Genomic DNA, 27,565 nt, shown 5'->3' with positions numbered 1-27,565 from the left:
CACAAATAAAAAAGTTTGTTTTTAAAAGGCAAGTAAACTCCAGCAAACAACAACAATAAAATAAGAATTTGTTTGGGGTGAGCATAGGGATTCAAACCATAGCAGAAGGTGTTTAAGAAAACTTTATTGGATTCATAATCATTTGTGTGTGTTACTGAGTACCGTGCTTTACACATAATTTATTAAACAATAGTGTAAATATCTTACATGTATATATCTAAGTTCTATGGAATTCAGTACTCCTCAAAATAATCTATTCTACACTGTGGAATGGAAAGAACTATGTGTATAGTTGCCTAGTATCAATATAATTGAATATTATGTATTTTAATTATTTCGCTTAAACGTGTGCATTCTGGCATTCTGGGGATCAGTAAGAGGGCTCAGAAGATAAAGAAAGGAGTTGGCTGCCTGATGATCTGAGTTCAAGTCTCTGAGCCTATGTAAAGGTGGAAGAGGAGAGAAATGACTCCATAAAGAAGTTCTCTGACCTCTCCATGCATGCTATGACATGAGCCGTTCCCCTCCACCATCATACAATAATAATAATAAATATGTATTTCCTTTAGCCTTGAAAATAACAAGTGGTAGATATATAAAGTTATATAAGTAAAGATCTATAATAATGGGCATATATTTCTCATCCTAAAGGTTTGTTTTATGCTTATATCTAAATGGATTTTATTTTCGGTAATATTCCTTAAAATAATTTTGTATTTAAAAAGATCAGCAGGGGCTGGAGAGATGACTCAGCGGTTAAGAGAACGGGCTGTTCTTCCAGAGGACCTGGGTTCAATTGGCAGCACCCACATGGCAGCTCACAACTGTCTGTAACTCCAAGATCTGACATCCTCACACAGATATGCATGCAGGCAAAATACCAATACACATAAAATAAAAATAAATAATTTTTAAAAAAAGATTAGCTATCCTTGGTGGAAGAGAAGGGTGGTAACAAAGGATTTGGGTGCTGTGGTCTTAGACTGAGCTTGGGAGAAGGGCTTTCCATTTACAAAGCATGTTTACATGCCTTCTTCCTTTCACCTCACTCTTTCCCCTTTATTTCTTCATTTTTATTCTTTTTTCTAGAGGCTCACTAGACAGTGCAGCCTATCTGGCCAAAATCAAGAAGTTCCTGGGATCAGTAGAAAAAGAAAAGCGCTCCTTGAGCAAGCTTTGCATGAAATGGCCACATTTATCCAGCCACCTGAGCGCCGAGGATCAAAAGCTGGTGGAGAGCCAAATGAAGCAACTGGAACATGGGTGGGAACTTGTGGAGCGGCTGGCTCACAAGAAGTGTTTTCAGCAAGCCACGGAGCACAGTGAACTTACCTACCTCCTGCAGAAGGCCCAGGACATCGGCGTTTCTCTGCATCAGCAACAACAGCGCCTGCTGCTAAGTCTGAACTCTCCAGGACAGCAGGAGGGGAGCCTGGACATGGTTGCCCCGGCTGCCGAGATCCAGGCAATCAAATACGAATTTTCTGGTTTAAAGCGGCAAGCAGAGCTTCAGATGAAGAGACTTTGGGGAGAAAGGGAAAAGGAAACTCTGGAAGATGCACTGAATAATTTGAATAAGCAACTGGAGGCGCTGGTGCCTTTAAACCAAGAGGCAGAAAATCAGGTTAAGAAGTGTGACCTAAAGAACAAGATAAAGGAGACTCTCTTATGGGTCAAGAACCTGTTGGCGGAGCTCACTGCCCCCATCGCCCTCCTCCCCGACGACATCCTTTCTCAGATCAGAAAGTGCAAGTTGATTCACGATGGCATTCTGGGTAAGCAGCAGGCAGTGGAGTTGCTGGTGGAAGAGGTCAGAGGCAGCACTCCCAACTTAAATACTCTCCTGGAGGATTTACAGAATCAATACCAAGCGCTGCTTTTAAAGTCAACGCAGAGGTCACAGCAGCTAGAATTGAAGCTGGAAGAAAGAAGCAAATTGTTTGCGATCTTAGGAAAGGCTCAGGTGGTGCTTGGACAAAGCGAACCGCTCATGGTCCCCACGCAGGAGAAAGCCTCCGCCACGGAAGCCGAGCTGGAGCGTCGCCAGGCCATCTTGAAGGCGTCCCAGCAGCAACTGAGAGACACGGAGAGTGTGATCTCAGCACACCTTCAGGAACTCACAAGTGCCTACAAGGATGCAAATGTGTTTGAGAGATTGTTTCTGGATGACCAGTTAAAAAACCTCAAAACAAGGACCACCCGAACACAAAGATCCATCCAGAATCATTGTAACGAAGTCGAAGGCAAGATCAGGTGGCTCCGAGAATTCCAGGAGAAAGCAGCTGTGCTTCAGAAAGAGGTTGAGAGCATCCAGCTCGGGGAGCTTCTCCCGCTCCCTCAAGAGCCAGCGCCGGACGCTAGAGAGCAACTCTGCCATCTTAAAAACAAGCTGGCTGCTCTTCAAGGCAACATCTCACAAGTGTTGACATCTGAAGAAGTGTTTGACTCCATAGGGCTAGGCTGGGATGGCTCACTGCTTGAGCAGTTACAAACCCAAGTGTCTGAAAGGCGAAGGGAACTGGAAGAGAAAATTAAGCAGCTGGACACATTTTTAACAGCACGTGACAGGTACCAAACGTTACTAAGTAAGATAAAGGCCATGGATTTGCAAATTAAGGAAAGGGCCAAATCACTGCTGACAGGCCCTAATGTGTCACCAGAAAGCACACTGCTCCACGCACAACTTTTGATTCAGAAAATTGAAAAAGCCAAATGCTCGCGTGATGAGGTAATGAAGAAACTGATCGAAAATGAGGCTTTTGACAACTCGTTCAAAGAGAGTGCGATGCTGCAGCTGAAGCTGACTGCAGAAGAAGATGCTGGGCTTCAAGAGGCTCTCCAGAACATGCTGCTAGAATTGCAACCAAAAGGAATGGATGAAAAGGCTTTCCAGGATAAACTGGAGCATTCCCTACATGTTTTAAAGCAAATACAGGCTCGGCTACAGCAGCCTTTATGTGTAAATTTGGGGACTCACCATATTCAAGATGAGAAGGAGACTTGGGAAGCGTTTGGTGAGCAAGTTCGGGCAGAAATGTGTGGTATTAGAGCCATGACTGTTACTGAGGAGCAAAGACAAGACAACCCTTCCGGAACCAGTGGCGTGGAGGCAAAACTGCAGGACCTTGAAGGTCTTCACGTGGAGCTGAGCAAAAACATTGATTTACGCACAGTAAGTTGTCTTTGAAATCGGGCGTTTAAGGCGTCACCCTTGCTGGTGGTTGTTTGGCTCCAGGTTATTGTCAGTACTTCTGAAGATATTACAGGTCCTCCGGGAGAATTCTCTGCAGGAAGACAAACTGCTTCCTGAAAGGCCGTGAGCCACTGTATCTTGTTGACTCACTCATTCAGCGTTAAACTTCAGTACCTCAGACATTTGAGAAAAGATGCAGCGGACATGGTTGTTTCCCTTGTAAGCCCCAGCAAACTCCCAAGAAGTTTTTTTTTTTCCTTTAGTGATAGTAACAGAATATGGGGTAGAAGTATAGAAGGAAGGGCACCAAATGATAACTAATGTTTTATTTAGAGCTTACGTTATGCTGGGGGAAGGGGGTGGCGGCTGCTATCATTATCCTCGGTTAATGGAAAATTGAGGGTTAGGGGTCTAGCTCATTAACAGAATGCTTGTCTAGCATGTGCAAAGCTCCCAGGTCCAGTTCCCAGCACTGAAAAATTAAAGTTGAATCTCAGATGCATGAAGATCTTTCTGGGGGTCTTGGAGCAGTGATGGAATCAGGAAGCAAATTGAGATTTGTGTAAGTCTACAGCCGGCATCCTCAAAGTTAAGGTCGACTGGCCAAATCCTGTCCCTAGTGCTTGATTTATAAATAAGCTTTTATTGGGGCACAGCCAGGCCTATTATTTATGTAACGACTGCGGCTGCCTTCTTGCTACAACATCAGGGCTGAGTAGTTGTTGGGGAACAACTCTAACATACTCCCTGTCACCCTCTGGTAGTCGGCAAGTATCCTGGGCAGGATCCCAGTGTACCAGGAGTGGCGAGCTGGGGCCTTATGTGCCATTGCCTAGCTTCAGTCTGGAGAATGGAAAGTCTCTTTTTACCCAAAGGTAATAGGTGCAAATGCTACAGAAATGTAAAGTGATATGGTAAATCCTTGTGTGCTATTTAAATAGTTTTGTAACAAATACCCATTAATTCTAATACTTCTTTTGCCTTTAATAGTTTCAAGAAACACTCTATAACTCACCCCGCCCATGAATAATTTGTTTAGAGCTGGGCAGGAAGAGGTCTTTAAACTCACTGGCTGTTTTCCCAAGACTGAGGTATAGGGACATTCAAAGATGTGCCCGAACTGAAGTTGATGGCAGATACGTGATTCATTTGAAACACAAGAAATCTGGCTTTTGGGCTGTTTTCATTGGTTAATAGATATTAAGGTTATATACGTTATATACAATGTTTTCTTTAATTCATAGCCTGGTGCAAGAATTCCAGAGTCAGAATTATGTATCAACTGACAAGATGAAAGAGATGTTATTTTAAATTTAAATTAGATTTCTTAGAAAATGTGACTTTTTTTTTTATTCTTAGTTACTCATTTTTAAATATTAATGTAAGGCTTCCCCTTGTAAGAACAGGCAGTCAGCTCTCATAAGACTCACCATATTTGAGAATAACAAGAATCCCCCAAGTTGGAAAACTGTGTGTGACTGTGTTTAATCTCCGTTTCACCAGAATGTCCTGAATGATGCATATGAAAATGCATCCCACTACGATGAGATAGTCGAGAGGGCAGTAGGGATCATCAGGTCCCTGGAAGCCATGCTTTTATCATACAGAGTCGACCTTCACCATCCTGAAGACTCAATGGAGCTGGCGCGCCGTAAGCAAAAGGAATTGCAGTCTGCAGTAACAGACATCCAGAACCTCACTGAGACGTTGGGGACTATCTACAGCCCCGAGGCCAAAGAGCAACTTCAGCGCACTTTTCAAGAACTAGCTTCTAAGAACTCAGCCTTGAAGGCAGTGCTGGAGGCCCAGGAGGCAGAGGACGGAAGGTAGGTGGGCTATCTTAAGGGATCTCTTCAGGCAACAGAAGAGCATTTTCCTTGTCTTTATAATTAATGTGCACATCAGAGAAAGTTTGAATATAAGATAGTTTAAGCCAGGCAGTGGTGGCGCACACCTTTCATCCCAGTACTCAGGAGGCAGAGCCAGGCGAATCTCTGTGAGTTCGAGGCCAGCGTGGGCTACAGAGTGAGTTCCGGGAAAGGCGCAAAGCTACACAGAGAAACCCTGTCTCAAAAAAACCAAAACCAAACCAAAACAAAACAAAACAAAAAAAGAAAGTTTAAAAAGTCACCAAAGAAAACCATGTTAAAAGTTTCATTATGTTTTAATTCTTGTTTAGTATTTGATACATATAATACGATGTATAACATGTGTAGATAAACCACATTAACTTGAATTCTCTCATGGGCTTCTCCTCCTCCCTTTATTAGGAAACAATAAATGCCCTACATTGTATATGTACCATTTCTTTTTATTGTGTTTTGCGGTGTTTGTGGACTGTTCTTACTGTTTTCATTCTTTTCTTCTGTAACTCCCTATTTTTCAAGCTCATCACTCTGACTGGAAGGGTTATTCTCCCTCTTGACTGTAGCACACTTAGCTGCCGATGGACGTTTGAGTTGTTGGCAGTTTCCTGCGTTAAACAGCAGTGCTTCTAGGAACATATTGAAGTGCGGGAGCCTCCCTTGGGTATATCAGGGTGTGCTAGCCCAGGTCAAAGGGGTGCAGTTCCTGGCATGAAGTGGCCCACTCATTTCCAGCAAACCAGGTACATACGGATAGTCCAGCTGTCCCGCCTCCTACAGATAGTCCAGCTGTCCCGCCTCCTTGCTAACACTTGATGTTGAATGGTAAGAGAGGGCTGGAAGACGGCTCAGTGTGTAAGACGGCTTGCTTTGTAAACAAGAGGACCTGAGTTCAGTTCCCCAGAACCCAGGCAGACAATTGGGCATGGCCTCTCATGAACCCCAGCTCTACGGGGTCGGCCAGGGGAGATGTAAACGGGCATGGCCTCTCATGCACCCCAGCTCTACGGGGTCGGCCGGGGGAGATGTAAACGGGCATGGCCTCTCATGCACCCCAGCTCTACAGGGTTGGCCGGGGGAGATGTAAACGGGCATGGCCTCTCATGCACCCCAGCTCTACGGGGTCGGCCGGGGGAGATGTAACAAGAGGAACGCTGTCTCAAGAGATAAGAAAGAGAATGATAGAACAGGTCACTAGCTGGCCTCCTTGGCTTTCGTACATGCGCAGAAGCATGTTCCTCTGCCCACATATGTGTGCATACCTTGTATCCATACAGAGTAAGAGGCTAGCTGTGAGATGGTTCAGTCAGTAAAGTGCCCGTCACGTAAGCATGAAGGTCAGAGTTTGGTTCACCGACACCAACGTAGAGACTGGGTTATAGCTACCCCAGGACCCTTGGAGCTCATTGACAAGCCAACGCGGCCAAGTCAACAGCATTAGGTTAAGAGAGAGACCGCCTCGAAAAATAAGACGGAGAGCAAAGAAGCCACCTCACGCTGATGTCTGGCCTTCACATGCCCATGCCATGATAGCTGTGCCTGCACGAATGCGCGCGCGCGTGTGTGTGTGTGTGTGTGTGTGTGTGTGTGTGTGTTTTATTTATTGTTTTTGCTGTTGTTTGAAACTAGTCTTTTGCCTCAAACTTAAGGCAATCCCCTTGCCTCAGCTTCCTGAGTGTGAGTGCTAGGATTTCAAGTGTGAGAGGTTTTATTTTAAGGTATCTACTACAGAATTTTTAATTCCTTTTTATTTTATGAGAGATTAAACTGAAGGTCATACATGTGCTGGGCATGTGCTCTACCGTTAAACTGCACCCCAGCTCCCCCAAATAGAATTTTAAATTATTCTCAGTGGATGATTTAGGCAGTACCTACTTAGTTATGTAATTGTATGGTGTTTTTAAAAATACATCACGCCGGGCGGTGGTGGCGCACGCCTTTAATCCCAGCACTCGGGAGGCAGAGCCAGGCGGATCTCTGTGAGTTCGAGGCCAGCCTGGGCTACCAAGTGAGTCCCAGGAAAAGCGCAAAGCTGAACAGAGAAACCCTGTCTCGAAAAACCCAAAAAAAAAAAAAAAAAAAGGGCTGGAGAGATGGCTCAGAGGTTAAGAGCATCGACTGCTCTTCCAGAGGTCCTGAGTTCAATTCCCAGCAACCGCATGGTGGCTCACAGCCATCTGTAATGAGATCTGGCGCCCTCTTCTGTATACATAACAAATAAATAAACATCTTTAAATAAAAAAAAAAAAAAAAACATCACAGTTAAATATAAATTATCCCACTTTCATTTTTTTGCTGTATGACATTAGTCCTTTTCCTCCTTGTAACAAATATTTTATAATAGTATCACAATCCATATATAAAATTCTGTGATGACTTGTTACTTAACCTTGTTTTTTGTTAGATATAGGGTTTTTTTTTTCCTGTCTTAATCAATACTCTTGTGTGTAAAAGTCTTTTACTGTGCAAATGAGTTTATCCTGATTCTGGTAAATTCCTTATATTTGAGATAAACTCCCTAAAATAAGTAATTGAACAAATAAATCAAAATGTAGACATTTTTAAGATTACATGGCTTTCTGCCAGAATTCAACCCACTTACAGCTCAATAGTAGTATATAAAAAATCTCAAACTCTCAATTTTTTCTCCTCTCTCTCATTCTCTCTCTCTCTCTCTCTCTCTCTCTCTCTCTCTCTCTCTCTCTCTCTCTTAGTGTTTGTTTTGAGGGCAACTGTATCTGACTGTTTAAACCCATCTATAGGTGCCTTGAATGGCAAAAAAAAAAGAAAAAAGCATCCCCTCCTTTCTTTATGTGTTGAATCATGTGTTGGGGGTGAGCTAATGAGAAATAAAATTTAATATTTTTTTTTCCCTAACTGCCTCTTCAGGTGCCTAGAGAATTACAAACGCTATGGAAAAATGAAAGAGGACATTTGCTCTCGGCTCAGGAAAATGGAGACAGATCTCGGACAGTCCATGTCCCCATGGCCCAGGTCTTACAAAGAAGCTTTGGGGCGCCTGGATCAGAGCAAGGTAACACTGTCAGTCTGCAGGCGGTCTGCGTGAAGCCCCAGGAGAGCAAGCGGGTGGCAGCAGCAGAGGGCACAGCCCTGCTGTAAGCCACAGAAATCTTCAAACACCTGCAAGAAGTATCCCCACCGGGAGGGGGGGGGGGGCTGAGATGAGGGGATGATTCTGACCCCTTCGGCTGATTGGCTCTTCAGTCCTCCCCTCCCCCACAGCATCTGGCCCCCTAGACCGCCTTTCTGACCCTTCCTTCCCTTTCCTGATGTTTTGAGGTGTGCTACTGGGTAGATGCAGTCACTGCATCCGTCAGATTTTGATCACGTTCTATACTGTTACTAAGCTATGTATTTATTCGAGACAGAGTCTCCTGTGTCCCAAGTCCCTCCTGCCCTGCCCCTCACCTCTCCGTAGTGTTGCGGTCACAGGCATGAGCCTCCGTGCCTGGTTTTACTTTCATTTCATTTTGTTTATTTTTGTAAACGTGGTAAGCAAGCACTCTATGACTTGGATACATCCCCAGCTTGTGAAACAGTTCTGGGTTTTGCTTATTCTCATCTGTTAGAATTTGTGGTGCTTTGCTGTTATACTTAATTTTCTTATTTACATATTTATTTATTTTTGAGACAAAGTTGCTACATAGCCTAGGCCGATCGTGAACCTGCAGTCCCCCTGCCTTTGCCTCCTGGGTGCTGGGATTAAAGGCATGAGCGAGCCATCACTCCTGGCTTGTCGTTTTGATTTGGGTGAGGCCCTTCATCTACCGAAAAGAAACTGAAACAAATGAAGAACTCGTAAATGGGCCAGGTGGTAGTGGCACACATCTTTAATCCCAGTACTCAGGAGGCACGGGCAAGAGGATCTCTGAGTTCGAGACCAGCCAGGACTACCTCATGAGATGTACCACTGGGGAAAAAAAAATCCTTAACTGTGCCAGATTTAAGAGTGATATTTCAGAAAAAAGATCATAGACCGTTTGTCCATCCTGCCACTTTTCTCTTTAAGGCCCTGACATCAAGTGTCCTGTCAATCAAAGAAGACTTGGTGAACCTCCGTCAGGTCCTCAGACACCTGAGTTGCAGTTGCACAGAGAGTGAGGGCGCCTGTGTGCGCCTCGTGTCCTCTGCCCTGTGGGAGAAGTGGCTGCGTTTGCTGGAAGCCGCCAGAGGGTGGCAGCAGTGGTGTGGGGAGCTGAAGAGGGAGTGGAAGTTCATCAGTGAGGAGGTGAGTCCTCGATTTTCCACACTTGAACCCTGGGCTTCCAGTGAGAGGCTGGCGCCCCTTCGTTGCGTCCCTGTTCCTTCGTTTGTACGTCAGATGGACATGGCTTGTGAACGTCTGTACAAGTCAGGTCTGGCCAAAGCCTCAGGGAAATTCTTCAGCTTCTTTCATAGTAATGGTCGTTTTTTTAGGGATCCTGTAATTCTCCCTGGAGTCCATGTTCTTCTTCTACCTTTACATGGTTTGGGAATCAAACTCAGGTCTCCGTGCCTGGGCAGCGAGCACCGTCGCCCACTGAGCCAGTTCCTCAGCCCTCAGATAATGCTTATTAAAAAGGTGGCCACTTGCTGAGCGAAGCTTCAAAGCCTTCATTGCGAGGATGAGTTCCTCCTTAAAAATAACTGTCTTTGCCTTCGTTACACGAAAGGTTAGAACTGGGTAATGTGCATGATAACTGACTAAATTGGAAATCAACTCCAATTGTTAACTATGGAAATTAGTTATGGTTGTTAAGTGTGGGCCTAAAACTGTGAAATATGGTGATTTCTGAAAACTGTCTCAAAGAAGACCTCTCTGGCATATGCCAGTCACAGATGATAGCTTAGTTGCGGTTTAGGACTTACATATATTAAGAAAGAAAATGAAAAATCACATGAGATCATAGTATTTGCTAATCTTTCCATAGTGCCGGGGGATAAATGAAGTACAAATCAGAATATAAGTTGAAAATTCTCTTTTCTCCATTTCAAAATTTCTGGTGGATTTTCTGAAGATGGAAATGTAGCGAGTCCATACTTAATTGGCAGGAGACCGCCTGTGCTCAACACTACCCAGTTAACCTCCTTAGAACTTAATATTCTTGAAATCGGGGTCATTTCAGTGGTGCTGGTAGGGCTTAATCAGTGAACAACAGTCCCTTGGATGTTCCAACTCTAAGAAACTCTGTCAATTATGTTATTGTTCAGGCTGCCAGCTTACCCACAATAACACCACACTGCACTGAGAAACCAGTTCAGACCTGTGCTTCCCAGATCCTTATGTTGGCCGTAGGAGGTAACTACCATTACCATTTGATAGATAGGGAAACTGAGGCACTGACTGATTTTTTTTTTTTTTAAGTAGTGGCCCAAGAGTGCCAACTGCAGTCTGACCGTGTGGCAAGGCCCTGTGGACTGCGGCTGGAGTTGGAGTCTTCTTTACCATTATAACCTGGCGGCCGAGCTAGGCTTTGAACCCAGTGTACTCAGTAGGTACTTGTTGAGGGAGAGTGTTTCTTCAGATCCAAACCTAGGCTGATTCTAAACACTTTTCAATTTTGTCACGCTACTGTTTTGTATCCATTTGAAGTCCTAGCTTGCTAATTTAAACCTTACTCATTTAATTCTAATTACTCAAACAAACATTAGACCAGAATCTCATCCAAGTGAAGTTCTTTGTAGACAAAGACTCCTGTAGCCCAGGCTCACCACCAACTTGTCGTGTCGCTGAGGAGGCCCTTGGTCAGCCTTTCTGCCCTTTCCTCCCAAGTGCTGGGATTGCAGATGTGTGTCACCACACCTGGTTTACGCTGTGCTGGAGCTAGGGCTCTGTTCGTGGCACAAGCAATCTACCAGCTGAGCTCCATGCCCAGCCCAGCAAATTGTATTCTTCAAAGGCCAGCACGAATAAAAACATGTAGTAACAGTAATACAGCTACTGAAGTGAGGACTCACACAGTGCCTGGCTTAGGTCTGTGGATTATGTTTGCATCCGTGTGATGGGCGATCCTCAGCCAGACTGCTAAGCCATCTTCATGGGAGCAGCTGTGCCCCTTTGCCAGCATCCATTGCTGTTGTGCCTGCCAGAGTGTTGAAATTCCCTCCTTAGAAGGAAAAGGTGTGAACTGGTGACATTCCTGCCTGGAAGGAACAGGTGGGGAGGGTCATTGAACCCATGCTAGAGCATCCAGCCACACCTCCCAGCCCTTTTGGTGTTTTTCTGCCCTAATTGCTTGTGCCCTCGGGGCCTAGGGGAGGAGCTAGAGTGTATAGGCTGGAGGACACTAGGGGAAGGGACTCCATCTGTGTGCCCATCCTGAAGACTTTCCAGGATGGGCTGCTTTGGGGTCATCCAGACGCCTGTCAATCACTCTTCATGCATGCTCTGTAAGTAACCTAGATAAATGTATTGGATCCCCAGGGTGAACTTCTGTGGAATTGTGCTTTGGTTTGTGATTAGGACTTTAGGAGGAAGGGCTTTGCCTTAGAACCTTAGGTGGAAGGGGTAGATGTTCGCATCCCCCCTCTCCAGAGGAAGAGTTTTAGCAACAATACATGAAGTCAACAGGACTCAGTGATGTTGAGTAACTTGCCCAAATTCACAAGTGATAAGATTCCAACTTACACATTGTATTTAATCACTGAGCTACTCGGTTATATGATATCTATGTGTGTCTATTGATGTGATTGTATCAGTATAGATGTGGATGTGTGTGTTGCTGGAGATAAAAGCAAGGGCATTGTGCATGCTAGCAAGCACTCTGCCACTGAACTACATCCCCAGCCTGTAGTATGATCTTAATTCAGCTCTTATTCATACACTAACAATGGCCCGATTCCTATATCCACATAAGACCTATGCGTGCAAGATTCTGCCAGCACTGTTGGTGCCTTTCTCTGTGTCGCTGTGATAAAAATACTCTGACAGAAGCTACTTAAGGGAGGAAAGGTTGACTTGGGCTCAGGATGCAAGAGGACAGTCTGTCATGGCTCCTGATGGCGGGAGCTGGAGGAAGGTGATGTCTGTCTGTAGTCAGGAAGGGGACTGTGATGAATGCCGGTGCTCAGCTGGATTCCTTCTTTCTTCAGTCCAGGACCTCAGCCCGGGGAATGGTGCCACTTAGTGAGGTGGGACCCCCACCTCAATTAACTAAAGTAATCGAGCTGATCCCTCACAGGCATGCCCAGAACCTTGTCTCTTCCATGGTTCTAGATCCTGTCAAGTTGACAGTCAGTATTGACCATCTAATATGTAACAATTTCTGTTTTTAAACTATTGTAATGGAACTATTCACTATCTTTATGGACTAAACAGTTTGAGAAGGCAGATTTTTAAAAAACGTAAACATTCATTTTATAAATTTCTAAATCAAAAGTCAATTTACCTTTTGATTTAACTTTTTTTCTCTTTCACATAACACCTTATTTTTTTTAGACAGAATGTAATGAACTTGATATCATTATTGATACCCTAGTTAGTTTCAGCTGTCAACTTTACACAGCCTACAGTCATCTGAGTAAACCTCAATGGAGGAATTTTCTAGATCAGAGTGGCCTGTGATGATGTCTGCAAGGGATGGTCTTGGCTGGCAATTGACATGGGAGGGCCGATCCCAGCCTGCTGTGGGCCTGGGCTATATCAGAAAGCCAGCTGAGCATGAGCCTGGGAGTGATCCAGAGTGTGAGCTAGGAAGCAGCTTACGTCCCTGCCAGCTTCCTTCAGTGATGGACTGTGGTCCTAGGAGTGTAAGATGAAGTGAACCTTTTCCTTCCCCAGGTTGCTGTTGGTCAGAGTGTTTGTATCACAGCAACAGAAAGGAAGCAAGAACAACTGACTTCTGGAATAATGGTCATGATGTGCTAGGGCAAAGTCATTTCTTTAGAGATGACGGGGAACGCGAAGCTGGCTGCTGCTTCTCATACTGTTCTCATGCTATTTCCTCATTCAGACCTACTTCTTCAGGTCCCAAGATTTTCATCCTCCTTTTCTCTCTCTCTCTCTCTCTCTCTCTCTCTCTCTCTCTCTCTCTCTCTCTCTCTCTCGGTGTGTGTGTGTGTGTGTGTGTGTGTGTGTGTGTGTGTGTGTGTGTGTGTGTGTGTTAAAACTATAGTTTTTGGTCCTCTTCACCTCCACAATGAACCTTAAATTTTTTTTTTTTTTTTTTTGGTTTTTCGAGACAGGGTTTCTCTGTGTAGCTTTGCGCCTTTTCCTGGAACTCACTTGGTAGCCCAGGCTGGCCTCGAACTCACAGAGATCCGCCTGGCTCTGCCTCCCAAGTGCTGGGATTAAAGGCGTGCGCCACCATCGCCCGGCGAACCTTAAATTTATGAAGAGTTTTATTAGGATTTTATGTCCTAGGAAAGTCACCAAAGGATACAGAGACTTTTCCAAGGGAAAGGACCAGTACATAACCTTTATGCTGTCTGTTTTCCTGACTTTCTTTAACAATTTAGTCTGAAGTTTGTTGAGTTTCCATTAATGCATGTAGTTGTGTGACTACCAACAAAATAAAAATGTAGGCTGTTCCCATCACCACTGAAGATTCCCTCCTGCCCTTTGTGTTCGTTTTTACCCCTGAGCAGGATTCTCTTGGGTGATGGGCGACCGTCACCCATTCACAGATGGAGCATTTGCCTGGTATCAGCCGTCCATTCTCTCTCAGGTCCTCCTTGGCATCCTCCAGCCTTACAGCAGTTTCGCAGCTGAGACCGGGCCTGCCAGCAGGTGGTGTATTTTGGAAAGGGGCGCCAGTTCACAGGAAGGAGAGCTGAAACAGAAAGGGCCTGAGCTGTTGGCTGTTTTATGCTCTTTGGAGTCACGGTCATTGCATCTGTTAATTTGCGGTCATCGCACTCGGGCATGGCTGCAGCCAGTGAAATCCCACTAAGTTCTGGATGACAGGCAAGGCTCTTTGGACCCCAGTAATTTTAGAAACCTTAGGTCTATCGTCAGTCTCCTGTCAGTATTGCAGTTCCTTTGTTGGCATACTGGTTTTAAGCCAGAAGGTGTGAAATGGTCTATCCTAACAACTAGTTCAAGGTAGCTGCCTACCTGGGAACCAGGTTTGAGATAACAGGAAGCACATACTCAGGAAGCTGAGTTTTTTAGGGAGGGAACAGTCTCCCTCTGTACCCGGTATATTATAGCAACCAGGGATCCCACTAGATCCTAGAACCCAAGTGACAGGGTAGCAGATGCCACAGCCTATTCCTAATGCTTTGGCTCATCTTTCCCAGCATGCGTTAGAAACATTGTTGACAACAGATTTGAATGATAATCTTAAGTATAACATATATTACTTCCACCATCCAAGAAGCCCCATCCCCTGGTATCGCTCTTTGTTAGCCATTGAAAAATGGTCAACCAACTTGACCTTCACACTGGTGAAGAAGCATGCCTTAGACTTGGGGACCCTGGAAGCTTATAATGATTGATGTTGGGGCTCTTGCATTTTCATAGGTTTAATTTCTCACCCTCTGTTACATCCAGGGCCTCGCTCACCATTTCCGAGTAGCATGATATTACAAGTACAGCTGTCTGATGTGGTATTTTATAGTGACGAGAGATGTCACATTGAGAAGGAGGGCAAAATAGTATAAATGAGTCTTGCAGCTGAAGGGGATAGACACAGGGCTTGGGGGTGGGAATGGTGGTGCAGAGGACCATCTGATTCAGGAGCCTCCAAGGCTGTCTCCCATGTCTTTATCCTGAGTCCAGGGCCTGTGGAATTCCTAGTTTCTAGGTAGGTATTGTAATAAGTTCCGTATTTCTAAGTTTCCTACATACCAGCAATGGATAAATACAACTGCTTCGGTGATCCCAATGGCTCTCCCTTTGGAACACGTCAGTTCATAACGAACTGCCAGGCTTAGCCTTCCAGCATGATGCAGGCATTCAGAGGGCAAGAAAAGAGGCTTGCAGAAAAATTTCCACATCCAACAGTAGCCCAGCCTCTGTGTTAGAAGCGGTGTGGTGGGGCCAGCCCAGCCACCTCATGTAGATCTCATGTCGACACTGCTCAAAACACCAGAAGCCTCCAGGAGAAATAAATCACTTTGTTCAATAGCCTTTCCCCCAGCCCATTCATAATAGCATTTCCTCATCTGAATCCCACGTCTGCATGGGCAGTAACTGGGAACTACAGGATTCTTGATCATCGAGGACTAATGTTCCCAGCTGTATTGTAACAAATGATGACTTTGAACCAGGATATGGCATTAGGAATGCTTTAAAGAGAGGGTTTACAAAAGCTGTGCTTGCCACGGTAGATTTCACATCTCAAAATCACCATGCTTTTCTCCCTGTTACCATTCATTTAATTAGATTGAACGAGAAGCAATCATTTTAGAGAATCTTCAGGAGGACCTTCCAGAAATTTCCAAAACAAAGGACTCCGCTCCCACAGAGGAACTCTGTCAGCTCTTGGACTCTCTGTGCCAGCATGAGGAGAGCGTGGAGAAGCAGCTGCTGCTGCTGGCCCTGCTTCTTCAGCGCATAACGAGTATCCAGAACATTCCTCAAGGCACGGAGACCGTGGAAACCATCCCAGCACTTCAAGAGATTAGGTCTATGCAAGAACGGTGCAACAGGTAAGATGTATAAAGAGATTATGGAGGAGGTGGTCTGGATGGTTTCTGTTCAAAGTTAGAGGACATAAGAAATGGTAGAGAATGGTAAATGCTACAACAGAGTCAGAACTGATGGGCACACAGGGGAGAGACAAGATGGATGATTAACGGAAACATACACATTGTCTGTTTTTTATTACTTAGTGTGACTAGCTTGCCAACTTTTTAGTAATACCTGTTGCCTGCAGGAAATTTCAAGAATGGGAAATTATAAAGACGGAACGTGTCTCTTTTAATCTTGCCATGCAGCGGAGAACACTGCCAACCACCCTTTTCTTGTTTTACACTGTGATTATTGAGATTATAGTCCTTACGCTGTTTTGTATTCTACCTAATTGTTTATCAGCAGATTGTTTTTGTCTCCTGTGCCACTGACTGTCGATTTAAAAACATAGTCTATGATGTTGCCGTGTCACGATATGTTTAAACAAACTCCTTTAAATGTCCTTTAAATTTTGTGTAGTTCAATTGTGTTGATTGTAAAAGCCCGGGCAGTGGATCTGCCCATTGCAGGAGGAAAGCGGCAGTTCTCCTCTCCATTCTCAGTCACTGAACATCTCCGACTGATGCTCGGAGGTTTTCCTTCCCTGCACCCACTAAGCATTTCTCAGCTGCAGTTCCATTCCAACATGATCCGCCTGCCCAGCTTTTACACTTGGAGCTCACAGTTTCACCAAGCTGTCCCTGCTTCAGCTGCCACCGTTGTGGGCTGTCACCCGTACTTCTGACCGCATGGCTGTTGGGACTTCCTCCAAAACTCCCTTTAGTAGCTAGCAGCACTCAGGGAACCGTGTAGATTTGCTGATTTATCAGCAGAAGGTATGATAAAGGATACAGATGAAGAAGAATGTGGAAAAGATGTGTGGGTCAAGGGGCGTAAGAATGGGACAGCTCCCCTGTCCTCTACAACACCTGACGCTGTGGTTACTTCTCTTGTTCAGCAATCCAGGCACTCTGACCCTGTCTGTTTCCATGCTTCTGAGGCTGCATTACTTAGGGTGGTTAAACCATTGACTAATAGTGGTCAATTTAGCCTTCAGTCCCAATCCCCTGTCTATGGATTGGGAGGGTGGTAGTTAGAAAGGGTGGTGCAGATAGTCCCAGCCCTCCAATCACATGGTTAGTTCTCACCCCATGAGGTAGGTTCTCCAGGAGTTCGCCAAGAGACAAGCTCTTAGTGCAAGAGTTCCATCTTGGGAATGAGGCCTAGGGCCAAATGTCAGATCAGATTTTCAACCATGTTTGATGGCGCACACCTGTAATCACAGCATTAATGGGGAGAGACAGGATCACTGCAAGTTCAAGGCTAGCCAGGGCTACATAGTGATTCTGTTGTGTTCTTCTTGTAAGGAAATCAAGAGCTCCATCTCAGACCTGGAGGGTGGAGACCAAGTATAGATTTCTGTTGTGTTATCACATGACAGACCAAATAGTTCTTGGGAAAGACTCCCATCACACACACACACACACACACACACACACACACACACACACACACACACACATTGCTTCTTTGGGAAATGGGTCAGCTGAAGAGAAATGGATTGGTGAAGGATGTCTGTTCTAAAGAGCCCACCTGTGGCTGAAGACTCATGTCACTTCCTTTGGGATCTGGAACCCCATGGGACAGAGAAGCTAGAGATGGTAGTTGGAATATGCAGAGAGGACACTTAGGGACAAAAGTTTTGGGGAAGCAGTTGATTGGCTGTATTTGATGGGTGTTTGACAATTGGTATATTAATCAATAAAAACTGGTACTTTTCTCCTAGGGAGGAAAATGATCTTTGGTGAATTCTTTAGAGAGCTCTGTTCTGATGCTTTATTCCAGGCTTCTTCAGGCAGCTCAAAAGAATAAGGACTTGGTCCAGACTGAAATCCAGGCACGGCATTCTTTCGAAAAGGAATTAACTGATGTGAAGCATTCATTTGAACAGATCTCAACTTCATTCCAAGACTTGGCATTGGAAGGCCATCCGGAAAGGGCAGAACAGCTGGAGGTAAGCAAGGGAAGAATGAGTATAAGTGGTCCACAGTCTTCTTTCACGTCCTGGGCAGAGATAACCCATTAGCTAGAGTTGGAGCAGTATCTGGGGAGACAGGGGGGGTGGGGCACACTGTGCAGAGTTGCAGGATGAACATGGTTGGAACAGGGAGTGGAAAGGAGCCACACTGGGACACAGGTCACTCTGAACTATGTAACCCTATTTTTAACCATATTTCAAGTATGTTTGGTGATCAGAGACCTTGGCCCACATATGAGGAATATGCTAGACTGTTTCTTTTGTTTGGACATGGTGTCTCAGCTCTTGAGAGGCTCTGTGTCTACCCTGAGGGTCACTTTGAGAGTTGATTTCTTCAGAGTGACCTCTCATCCTATTTTTAGTCCAAAAATGACTTGGGGAACTTAAAAAAATTTTTTTTAATTTAAGTTTCAAAGATTTACTTATTTTAATATTTTATGTATATGAGTGGTTTGCCTAAATTTGTGTATGTGCACCATATGCGTGCCTGGTGCCTGTGGCTGTTAGAAAGGGCTGTTGGATGCCCTGGAACTGGAGTAATGGATGTTTGTGAGCCACCATGTGGGTGCTGGGAACCAAACCTGGGTCCTCTGCAAGAGGAATAAATGCTCTTAACCATCGAGCCTTCTTTCAGCCCCTCTTTACTTTTTTATGTGTATGTGTGTGTGCTTGCCTGAGGAGGCCAGAAGAGACTGTTGGAGCTCCTGGAACCAGAGTTGCATTTGGCTGTAAGCCGCCCTATAGGTGCTGGAAACTGAACCTGGGTCCTCTCTAAGAGCAACCAGTGTTCATAACCACCCAACAGTCTCCCCAGCCCTGACTCTGGGAGCTTTATGCAAAAGTCTCATGCTCTTGGGAACCACAGAGCCCTTGGTTATCTGCGTTGAAAAGGGAAACCCACGGTCACCCTCAGAAGTGTTCTTTGTGGAGAAGCCATCTCTGTGTGTAGCTGTGAACTATCAGGTCCGGCCTGGGTAGAAAGAACAGGATGCAGCCCCGCCCCACCAGTGGCTGCACCACATCGTCCTTTCCTCCTCTAGGCGGGTCGGTCAGCTGAGGATGGCGACACAGAGCAGGGTCTAACATCACAGGTTTAGAGTGGGGACTGCTCCTTGGGGCTGGGACTCTGAGTGCCGCTTAACAGTCACTAGAGCTAAAGGACACAAAAGCCCAGGGAAGTCAATAAGTAGTTTTCCATTCGATCTTTGGGAAACTTTCCCAAACAGATGAGTTTCTCCTTTATAATTACTGCGGGAGAACGCAGGTCAGATTCTGTTTCTAGGCCACAAGCAATGGACCATTTGTTCACGACGCTTTTATCTCCTGAAACCTACATTCTTTACCAGGAACTGGAACCCTCCCTTTTGAAAAGGACTGGGGCTCTGCCTGGCCGCCTAATTACGTGAAACAGACACTTTCGCTTCAAGCATGGGGGCTCCCAGTGGCCTTGACTCATTATGGTGATACTGTAGGAAGAAGTAGAAATAGCAACAAGTTAATAGCAACACGGAAAAGACTGCTTTGAAACTTCTGGCCGCTTGTGGCTTTTTAGCCAACTGGTAGCAACTGAGACACAGTCGATCCTAGAGGTGCTGGAGAAGCTAAGGCTGTCACCTCGCCTCTCTGCCACAATAGTCCGACACCACGAAGGGCGATCAAATTCAATTCTTACAAATTAGAAAGCATCATCTGACTAAGCCCTGGGGCTTAATCTGCTTGTATCAATAGGAAGGTTTTGTCATGTAAAGTTGGCTTATTTAAGTCGAGAGGACCCTGGAAAGCTGCATTCGCTTTTTTTTTTTTTTTTTTTTTTAACGGCTAGACTTTTTCCCAGGTCCTGTAAGTACTGAGAGTCTGTTGATGGTTTTAGGGGCTGCGAAGCGTTCTTCAGAAAGGCAAGCTGACTTTGGAGAAGGTCATGGAAAAATTACGCATCAAGTATTCCGAAATGTACAGCATAGTCCCCGCGGAGATCGAATCCCAGGTGGAAGAATGCAGGAAGGCTCTGGAAGATGCAGATGAGAAGGTGATGGTGATGTATGCGTGTGTGGTGCTGTTGTTGATGGGTTGCATGGATGGAAATGAGGATACCCTTTGATGTCACTTGTCATTTTCCTGGTCGCTGCTCTGCCTGGTTTTATGGAGCTTATGTATTGAATAGTGAGATAAAAGTGCTTGAAGTAAATTGCATAGATAACAGAATTTCAGACTATCTTTATTCTCATCAGTTGTCTTAGATGCTTCTATTTTAATAGTTTGTGTTATCTTTTACTTGGCTTATTATTATTATTATTATTATTATTATTATTATTATGGTTTAAATTATTATTTACTCTAAAAATCTTTTAAAAATGAGGACATGTATAATGTTTTGCTGTAAAAGTATTCCCCAAAATGTCTTGAAAGAACAGCCAAGGGCAGTAGGAATTCTGATTTCATTGCTTACTCAATATAGCATTCGGCATGTGGTGTCTGTTTAATGGTGATGTCGATAGAATTCTCACAAAGCATCCTGGGCAAAGCTTTTTGCCTCAGAGTCCAGGTCTGAAGAGAGGTTGTGAATTGTCCCATTGTGCTGGAAACGTGGGCGCTCAGCAAGACAGTTTAATTAGGCAGTTTAGACCAGCAGAACAAAATGGGGCTTGGTCCAGTGTCCCCAAGGAGAGTTTTATGTTTTGTTTTTAAGCTGAGCATGCCTATAACTTGATAACTAAAACAGACCTACCACTAGAAACAGCACAAAGAAAAACAGGACTCTCTGTTCTTAAGAAGTAGCTACTTGGAGGAGGTTGTTTCGCTTGGATGGTAGGGAGGTGGAGATGACTTTTGTGTTTACATTGGCCTGAGAATGAAGTTGGTCATACTGTACACAGCCAACCATATAGATCTATAGAGCTATATAGGTTTTCTTATAGAATGGGGATACATACAAAAAACAGATTTCAAACTCAGATGCTAATGTTGGTTATGATGGCTCACTCCCGTAATCCCAGCACACCGCAGGCTAAGGTAGGGGATTGCCGTGTACTGGGGGCCAGCTGGGGTTGCAGGGTGAGACCTTATCTCAAACAAAACAAACAAATGAAACAACACACCCCTCAGATACTAGCATGTGTCATTAACTTTTTTTTTTTTTTTTTTTTTGAGTTTTTTTTGAGACAGGGTTTCTCTGTGTAGTTTTGGTGCCTGTCCTGGATCTCGCTCTGTAGACCAGGCTGGCCTCGAACTCACAGAGATCCATCTGCCTCCCAAGTGCTGGGATTAAAGGAATGCACCACCACCACCACCACCACCACCACCACCGCCGCCGCCTGGTCATGTCATTAACTTCTATGGCAGATTTCTTAGAACATGTAATCTGTATATAACTATACAATCTCCTGATACATGAGAACAGATATTTTGATTTAACACACAATAACCTATTAGGACTTTTCTCAAGGATTGTTATTATCTGTTTTAATAGACTACCAAATATTTTGAGAGAAACTCAGGGTTACTTTTGTGACTTTTATGAAAACCCCTACAAAGTAAGTTAATAAAGTCTTTCACATTTAAGAGTGAGGGTCTCCATTATGAACTTATATGTCTGTGACGAATGGAACCAATTTTTACTGTGTCATGGGTCTCAAGGAAATTAAAGGGTCCAGGCCACACTGCAGACAGTATCATGTGTGTCATCCAGATGGCTGCTTACCCCTGATCATAACCGTGCCTGGTGTCCCCAAATGGCAGTATGCCTTTCGACCAAGAGAGCCTATATTGGGTGACTTCATTTGTTTGGTACTGTGTTACATATGCAACCAGAAAAAAAATTAATACAGGATTAAAGTGAGAGTTGAGGGGCCAAAGAGATGGCTCAGTGGTTAAGAGCACTTGTTGCTCTTGCAGAGGACCCTGATTCATTTCCTAGGGTCCACATGGTGACTCATAACCATCTTTAACTCCAGTTCCAGAAGATCTGACGCCCTCTTCTGGCCTCCTCAGGCACCAGGCACACACATGGTATACATACATATCTGAGGCAAAATATTCATACACGTAAAATGAAATAAAGCTAAAAATATTAAATTGACAATTATACAACCATCTTTATCATAGTATATGGTCTATGAATAAAAATATGATATGAAGGTATCACCAGCCCTCTGAGACTCAAGCTTGTCACATGGAGTCTGGGAACTGGGGGCTTCTAGGGTCAAGTTCCGCCAACACCTTGATGTGTGGTCTTGGTGCTGAGTCAGCCATTAGCCCAGGTTTCAGCTTCTACAAAGGCATCCTTATCTACCCTGGGGTATTTTTGTCTCAGCTAATGTGTACAGTATTATGTGGATATTTTGTGGTTACTTATCAACAATAGCTTAAAAAAAAAAAACAAGAAAACACTAATCAGGCCTTTCGGAAAACAATGTACTTAATACTCCTAGTCTTTCCTGCCCCAAGTTATTTTCTTAAGAAAATGATTTAGATAAAAAAAAAAAAAAAATTGTTGGGCTCAGCAGCTAGAGTTCTGGTTGCTAGGAACACACACTAGAAACAGCGTAGAGGAAAATGGGGCTCCCCATCCTTTAGACATGGTTACTTAGAGGAGGTTTTGCCTAACTGTGTGGGAAAGTGGAGATTACATTTGTTTTAAATCAGCCTAAGAGTAAAGTTGGTCTTACTGAACACAGAGCTGGGCAGACGATTTTCTTACAAAGTTCTGAATGTCTGAGGAAGCCTCCTTCTGTAGAAATCCTTCCCTGTCATGTGATGCTTCAAAGAGCCCCCTCAGTAACTCTTCCCAATGTAACATAAATTTTATTTATCCAGATAAACATTATATTCAACAGGTCAGGAGGCACAGCTGACATTTATCTATCCTGTCACTCATACATTAACAGTATGGTTGGGAGGTGCCTCCCCCATGTGAAAATATTTTACAAGTCAACAGAATGAGTAATATTTTTGACGTTTGAACCTGAGAGTGGAGAGCCAAAGCTGTCTGCCCACCAACTGCGACTTTCTCCCTTGCCACAGATCACCAGTGAAATCTCGACACATTCACCATCGTGTGTCATGAGGAGGAAAATAGAGGAAATTAACAACGGGCTTCATGGCATTGAAAAAATGTTGCAACAGAAGAGCAAAAACATTGAGGATGCTCAAGAAATTCAAAAGGTGATGTGCTCCTTGAAGGGGCTTCAGCATGTGGTATTCTGTCTTGCCCCGGTACCCACATCCCAGATGCGAATCACTCAGTCAGCCCCAGATGAGCTCCTGGGATAGACCTGAAGCTCCAGGAACCTGCACCAGGCCTAACGATGATTAGCTCAGTTGGTAGAGTGCTCGCCTAGCACACACAAAGCCCTGGGTTTGAGCCCCGGCCCAGCATAAAACAGGGCATGGTGGCACATTGCCAGTAATCAGAGGACTTAGATGGCAGAAGCAGGGGTCAAGGTCACCCCTGGCTACACAGGGAGTTTGAGGCTAGCATGGGCTGAGGTCCTGTTTCAGTAAATAAATAAATAAATAAATTTTTTAGAATGGATGAACCTGCCGGGCGGTGGTGGCGCACGCCTTTAATCCCAGCACTCGGGAGGCAGAGCCAGGCGGATCTCTGTGAGTTCGAGGCCAGCCTGGGCTACCAAGTGAGTTCCAGGACAGGCGCAAAGCTACACAGAGAAACCCTGTCTCGAAAAATCAAAAAAAAAAAAAAAAAAAAAATGGATGAACCTAAACCAGATCACTGGGGCATCAGTGATGAGAGGCCAGCTCACAGGCATGCAAGGTCAGGTGCATGCAAGCATTATTCTCAGTTTTTGACATACAGGCACTTGCCCTGGCCCCTGGCAGCCTCTGACTGAGAAGTAGCATTCCCGCAAATAAAAGGGACAGTGAGGATCTTACTGTGGGAAGCCTGACATACAAAGTGAGTCGCTTGGGTCTGAGAAATACTACCGTTTTTTCTATAGATTGCCAAGGTTACATAAGAAAAGAAAAACTCCAACCAATTTCCCTTGTGAAATTTCTTAGGAAATAAAGTTTTAGGTAAACGTGCAGATGAGCATTGTTCTACATCCAGATCCCAGGTGAACACCTGTCTGTGAGTTCATATTGCCATCTACACTTTTAGGAAGCCCTCTAATGTAATAGGGGTGAGACTATAGGTCATTGTTACACACAGTCTTGGTTCTTAAGCAGAGGAACCGGGACCTAGCAAGTCAGGTTTTGTTTCCCCAAGCTTGTTATTATACAAGTATTAGGTATGATTGGGAAATTTTACCTTTGAAGTCTCCCTCTGCCCACATAAGTTCAGATTTGAATCCAACCTATTAGTTTCTTGAGTCAAAAACAGTTGTCAAAAGCTAATGCATGGTGAGAATTTTCAAACACTGCGCCAATTCCTGGGCAATAGACATTGTTGTTCATTTAATTTTGCATTTGAAGTTGATTTCTAAACCCATGTATGTGTGTGTGCCTGTACATGTATACACACACAGAAAAGTCTAAATAGGCCTTTCTATTTTTATTTTCATTTGTTTTGAGAGATGGACTCATCACATTCTTCCAGGCTGGTCTCAAATTTCTGCTCTTGGGTTTTAGGAGACAGGGTTTCTCTGTGTAGTTTTGGTGCCTGTCTCGGATCTCGCTCTGTAGACCAGGCTGGCCTCGAACTCACAGAGATCCGCCTGGCTCTGCCTCCCGAGTGCTGGGATTAAAGGTGTGCGCCACCTCCGCTTGACAAATTCCTGCTCTTGCTTTAGTCTCCTGAGAGCCGAGACTAAAGGAATGCATCATCACACCTGCTTAAATGGCCCTTTTGACACCTACTGTGGACCTCCTGGCTTTTGTACATTTAGGGCTATCTGAACCTTGTCTACTGTTAATCATCCTTGTTTATCCTCCAGGTTTTCCTGTCCGGCAATAGCTCACTTATACTGAAGCAGATATGGTTAGAATTTGAAAGTGATTCCCAGTTTAGACAACTGGTTGCTGGGTGTGAATGAACAAGTGTGCAAATGATGTTGTCTTTTAGCATTGGCACATGCAAGTGAGTGCTGTGTGCAAACTCGTCATTCCCCCCATGGCGTCTTCATTTACATTAACTTAACATTTCCGTCTCCAGAAAATATGGGATGAACTTGACCTCTGGCACTCGAAGCTAAACGAGCTGGACTCGGAAGTTCAGGACTTTGTTGAGCAGGACCCAGGACAGGCTCAAGAGTGGATGGATAACTTGATGGCTCCTTTCCAGCGACACCAGCGAGTGTCCCAGAGAGCGGAATCCAGAACCTCCCAGCTCAACAAGGTGCAGCCATGAAACCCGATAGCCGTGTGGCATGGCGGTTCCACAAAGTCAAACAAAGGGTGACATTCAGAGGCGGCCAGCAGTGTCCTGCTGTGGCCATCTTTCCTCCCCTTCCCTAGGTGCCATAGTGAGACCACAGCAGGAGTCTAGGCAGTTGTATTTCCCAAAGTAAATGAAGACCAGAGAATGGGCCTGTAGGGCAGGCTGTCTCCAGACCCAGGGGTTGGGGTTGGGGTTGGGGTTGGCGGGGGAGCCTGCAGTCAGAAAGGTGCCATCTGGGAACAAAGTCCTTTTCTACTCTCTTCTGAAAAGTGGCTGTGTTTGGTGAGTTCCGAGTGTGATCCTGTTAGGACAGGATCCTGAAATGGGATAGGATAGGGCCAGGTCCTGAACTGGAGGAGAAAGTACAGTTCCTGTGTTGAGAATGAGGCAGAGACAGGGCTGGGCTTGCTGCGGCACTGACTGGGAACCTCTGTCAAGGCCTGATGGGAGCTCCTCAAACCCTTGGTACCTGTCGTGGACAAGTTGGAAAGTCCTTCACCTGGAGCAGGTGGGCCTGTGCCCTCAGCCATGAAAAGGAACCAAAAGGCCTGGCATGCCACTGACCAACATTAGCTCCCCACTTAGAGATCAGTCCGGCCCAGTAACTGGCCCCTAGCAAGCTTGCTCCTCGTTTTCTTCCCCAGGCCACAATCAAGATGGAGGAATATAGTGATCTTCTGAAAAGTACAGAGGCGTGGATAGAGAAGACCAGCCGTGTGCTAGCCAATCCTGCCTGCTATGACTCTTCAAAGACCCTGAGCAACCGCGCCAGCGCCCTCCAGGTAGGACCTCTGGGGCTTTCCCCACGCGTCATTGATAAGCCACAACCTTCCCTTTCTTGTCCCAAGATCACACATTAATAACACCACAATATAAAATATTTTACAAACAAAAATTCCCAGTCTTGACAAGTTCAAACACTTTCAAATTCAATAAAAATCCAAAATTTCTCCGGGCGGTGGTGGCGCACACCTTTAATCCCAGCACTTGGGAGGCAGAGCCAGGCGGATCTCTGTGAGTTCGAAGCCAGCCTGGGCTACAGAGTGAGTTCCAGGAGAGGCACCAAAACTACACAGAGAAACCCTGTCTCGAAAAACCAAAAAAAAAAAAAAAAAAATCCAAAATTTCTTTTAAACCCTAAAATCTCTATAAAAATTCAGTCTTTCAACTGTGGATACTATAAAATAAAAAGTAAGTTAAATAGTTTCATACTTCAAGAGGGGAATACCAGGGCACAGTCACAACCAGATCAAAGTAATGTCCAGTATCTGGGATCCACTCAACAATCTTCTGGGCTCCTCCAAAGAGCCTGTGTCCCTTTTCCGGCTCCACCCTCCGCAGCACACACTGCTGGGACAGGCTTCACTCCTCATCTGCTGTTCTTGGTGGCCCTCCCATGGTGCTGGCATCTCCAAATGCTGGGATCTCCAGCTCCAACTGGGCTGCACTTTCACCAATAGCCTCTCCTGGGCTCTCTTCATGGTGCCAAGCCTCAACTTCTCTCTATGACCCCTTCAGTCCCGGGCCTTCAGCTGCTACTGAAACTGAACCTTTACCAATGGCTTCTTCTGGTCTCTCACAGGGCTAAGCCTCAGCTGCTATCCATGACTCCTTCATGCCTTCAAAAACAGTACTGCCTAGATGACTCTTACACATTACCAATCCAGGTAGCAGCATGAGGTACAGCCTTGGCTGCCTCTGGAACACAGTTTCTGCGTGCTGACTCTCAGGAAACACTTCCCAGAAGATTTTACCTCAGTGATGCTGGTCTCCTCCTCCTCTTCCTCCTTCTCTGTTTCTCTGTGTAGCTCTGGCTGTTCTGGAGCTCACTCATAAACCAGGCTGGCCTTGAACTCAGAGATTGCTGGTCTCTTATTAGTGTCATTATTATTATTTTTAGGAGAACAGTGTTTATTTCAGAACAAAAGTTTTACAGAAATCACACTCACTTTTACATTTTTTTTTCTGGAGGGGGTTGTATATAGTAATGGGTTTCATCATGGCAGAAATTCTTGCAACTAATCAAATTTGGAAAGATTTCAGACAGTAACTTAAAATGGTAAGAACACCCCCACCCCTCTCCACCAATTTCTTTGAGGAAATGCTGGTCTCTTCTTAACCACTGCCAGTTTTGCAGCTCCAGCTGACCAGCATCCATCATCCCAGCAGGACAAAGGTTTTACTTTAGTGGTTCTGGTCTCCTGTTTATCACAGCTGATTCTTCAGCCCTAGCTGACCAGACACCACAGAGTCTTCACACGAATGATCCAGTAGAATCTGCTTCCCTTTGAAATTTTATAAGCCAGACATCCATCTTCTGCACTGCTCTCAACATTCTTATCTTCAACGCGCCCACAAAACAGCCCACTGAGCTCTCAATACGGAAAAGTCTCCCACAATCCTCCCCAAAACGTCACAAAAACTGTCACAGCAGTACCCAACTATTCTGGTACTAACTTCTGTCTTAGGGTTTCTATTGCTGTGAAGAGACACCATGACCATGGCAACTCTTATAAAGGAA

General features: G+C 44.9%; 1 protein-coding gene across 1 annotated transcript in view; it reads left to right on the top strand.

Moving 5' to 3' along the window:
* Syne2 (spectrin repeat containing nuclear envelope protein 2) overlaps positions 1-27,565 on the top strand; it is a 321,778-nt gene that overhangs the window by 166,224 nt on the left and 127,989 nt on the right. The window contains 10 exon segments of the mRNA XM_052739574.1: positions 1,090-3,172; positions 4,697-5,019; positions 7,948-8,092; positions 9,089-9,307; positions 15,386-15,651; positions 17,519-17,687; positions 19,582-19,737; positions 22,731-22,871; positions 24,820-25,002; positions 25,689-25,826. Coding sequence (XP_052595534.1) covers positions 1,090-3,172; positions 4,697-5,019; positions 7,948-8,092; positions 9,089-9,307; positions 15,386-15,651; positions 17,519-17,687; positions 19,582-19,737; positions 22,731-22,871; positions 24,820-25,002; positions 25,689-25,826 — 3,823 coding nt within the window.

Source organism: Peromyscus californicus, unplaced genomic scaffold (genome assembly GCF_007827085.1).
Source record: "Peromyscus californicus insignis strain IS unplaced genomic scaffold, ASM782708v3 Scaffold_15__1_contigs__length_86483966, whole genome shotgun sequence".
NCBI classification, from domain to species: Eukaryota; Metazoa; Chordata; class Mammalia; order Rodentia; family Cricetidae; genus Peromyscus; species Peromyscus californicus.
Note: the sequence above shows the minus strand (reverse complement) of the source record. Positions and strands in the feature narration are given on the sequence as shown.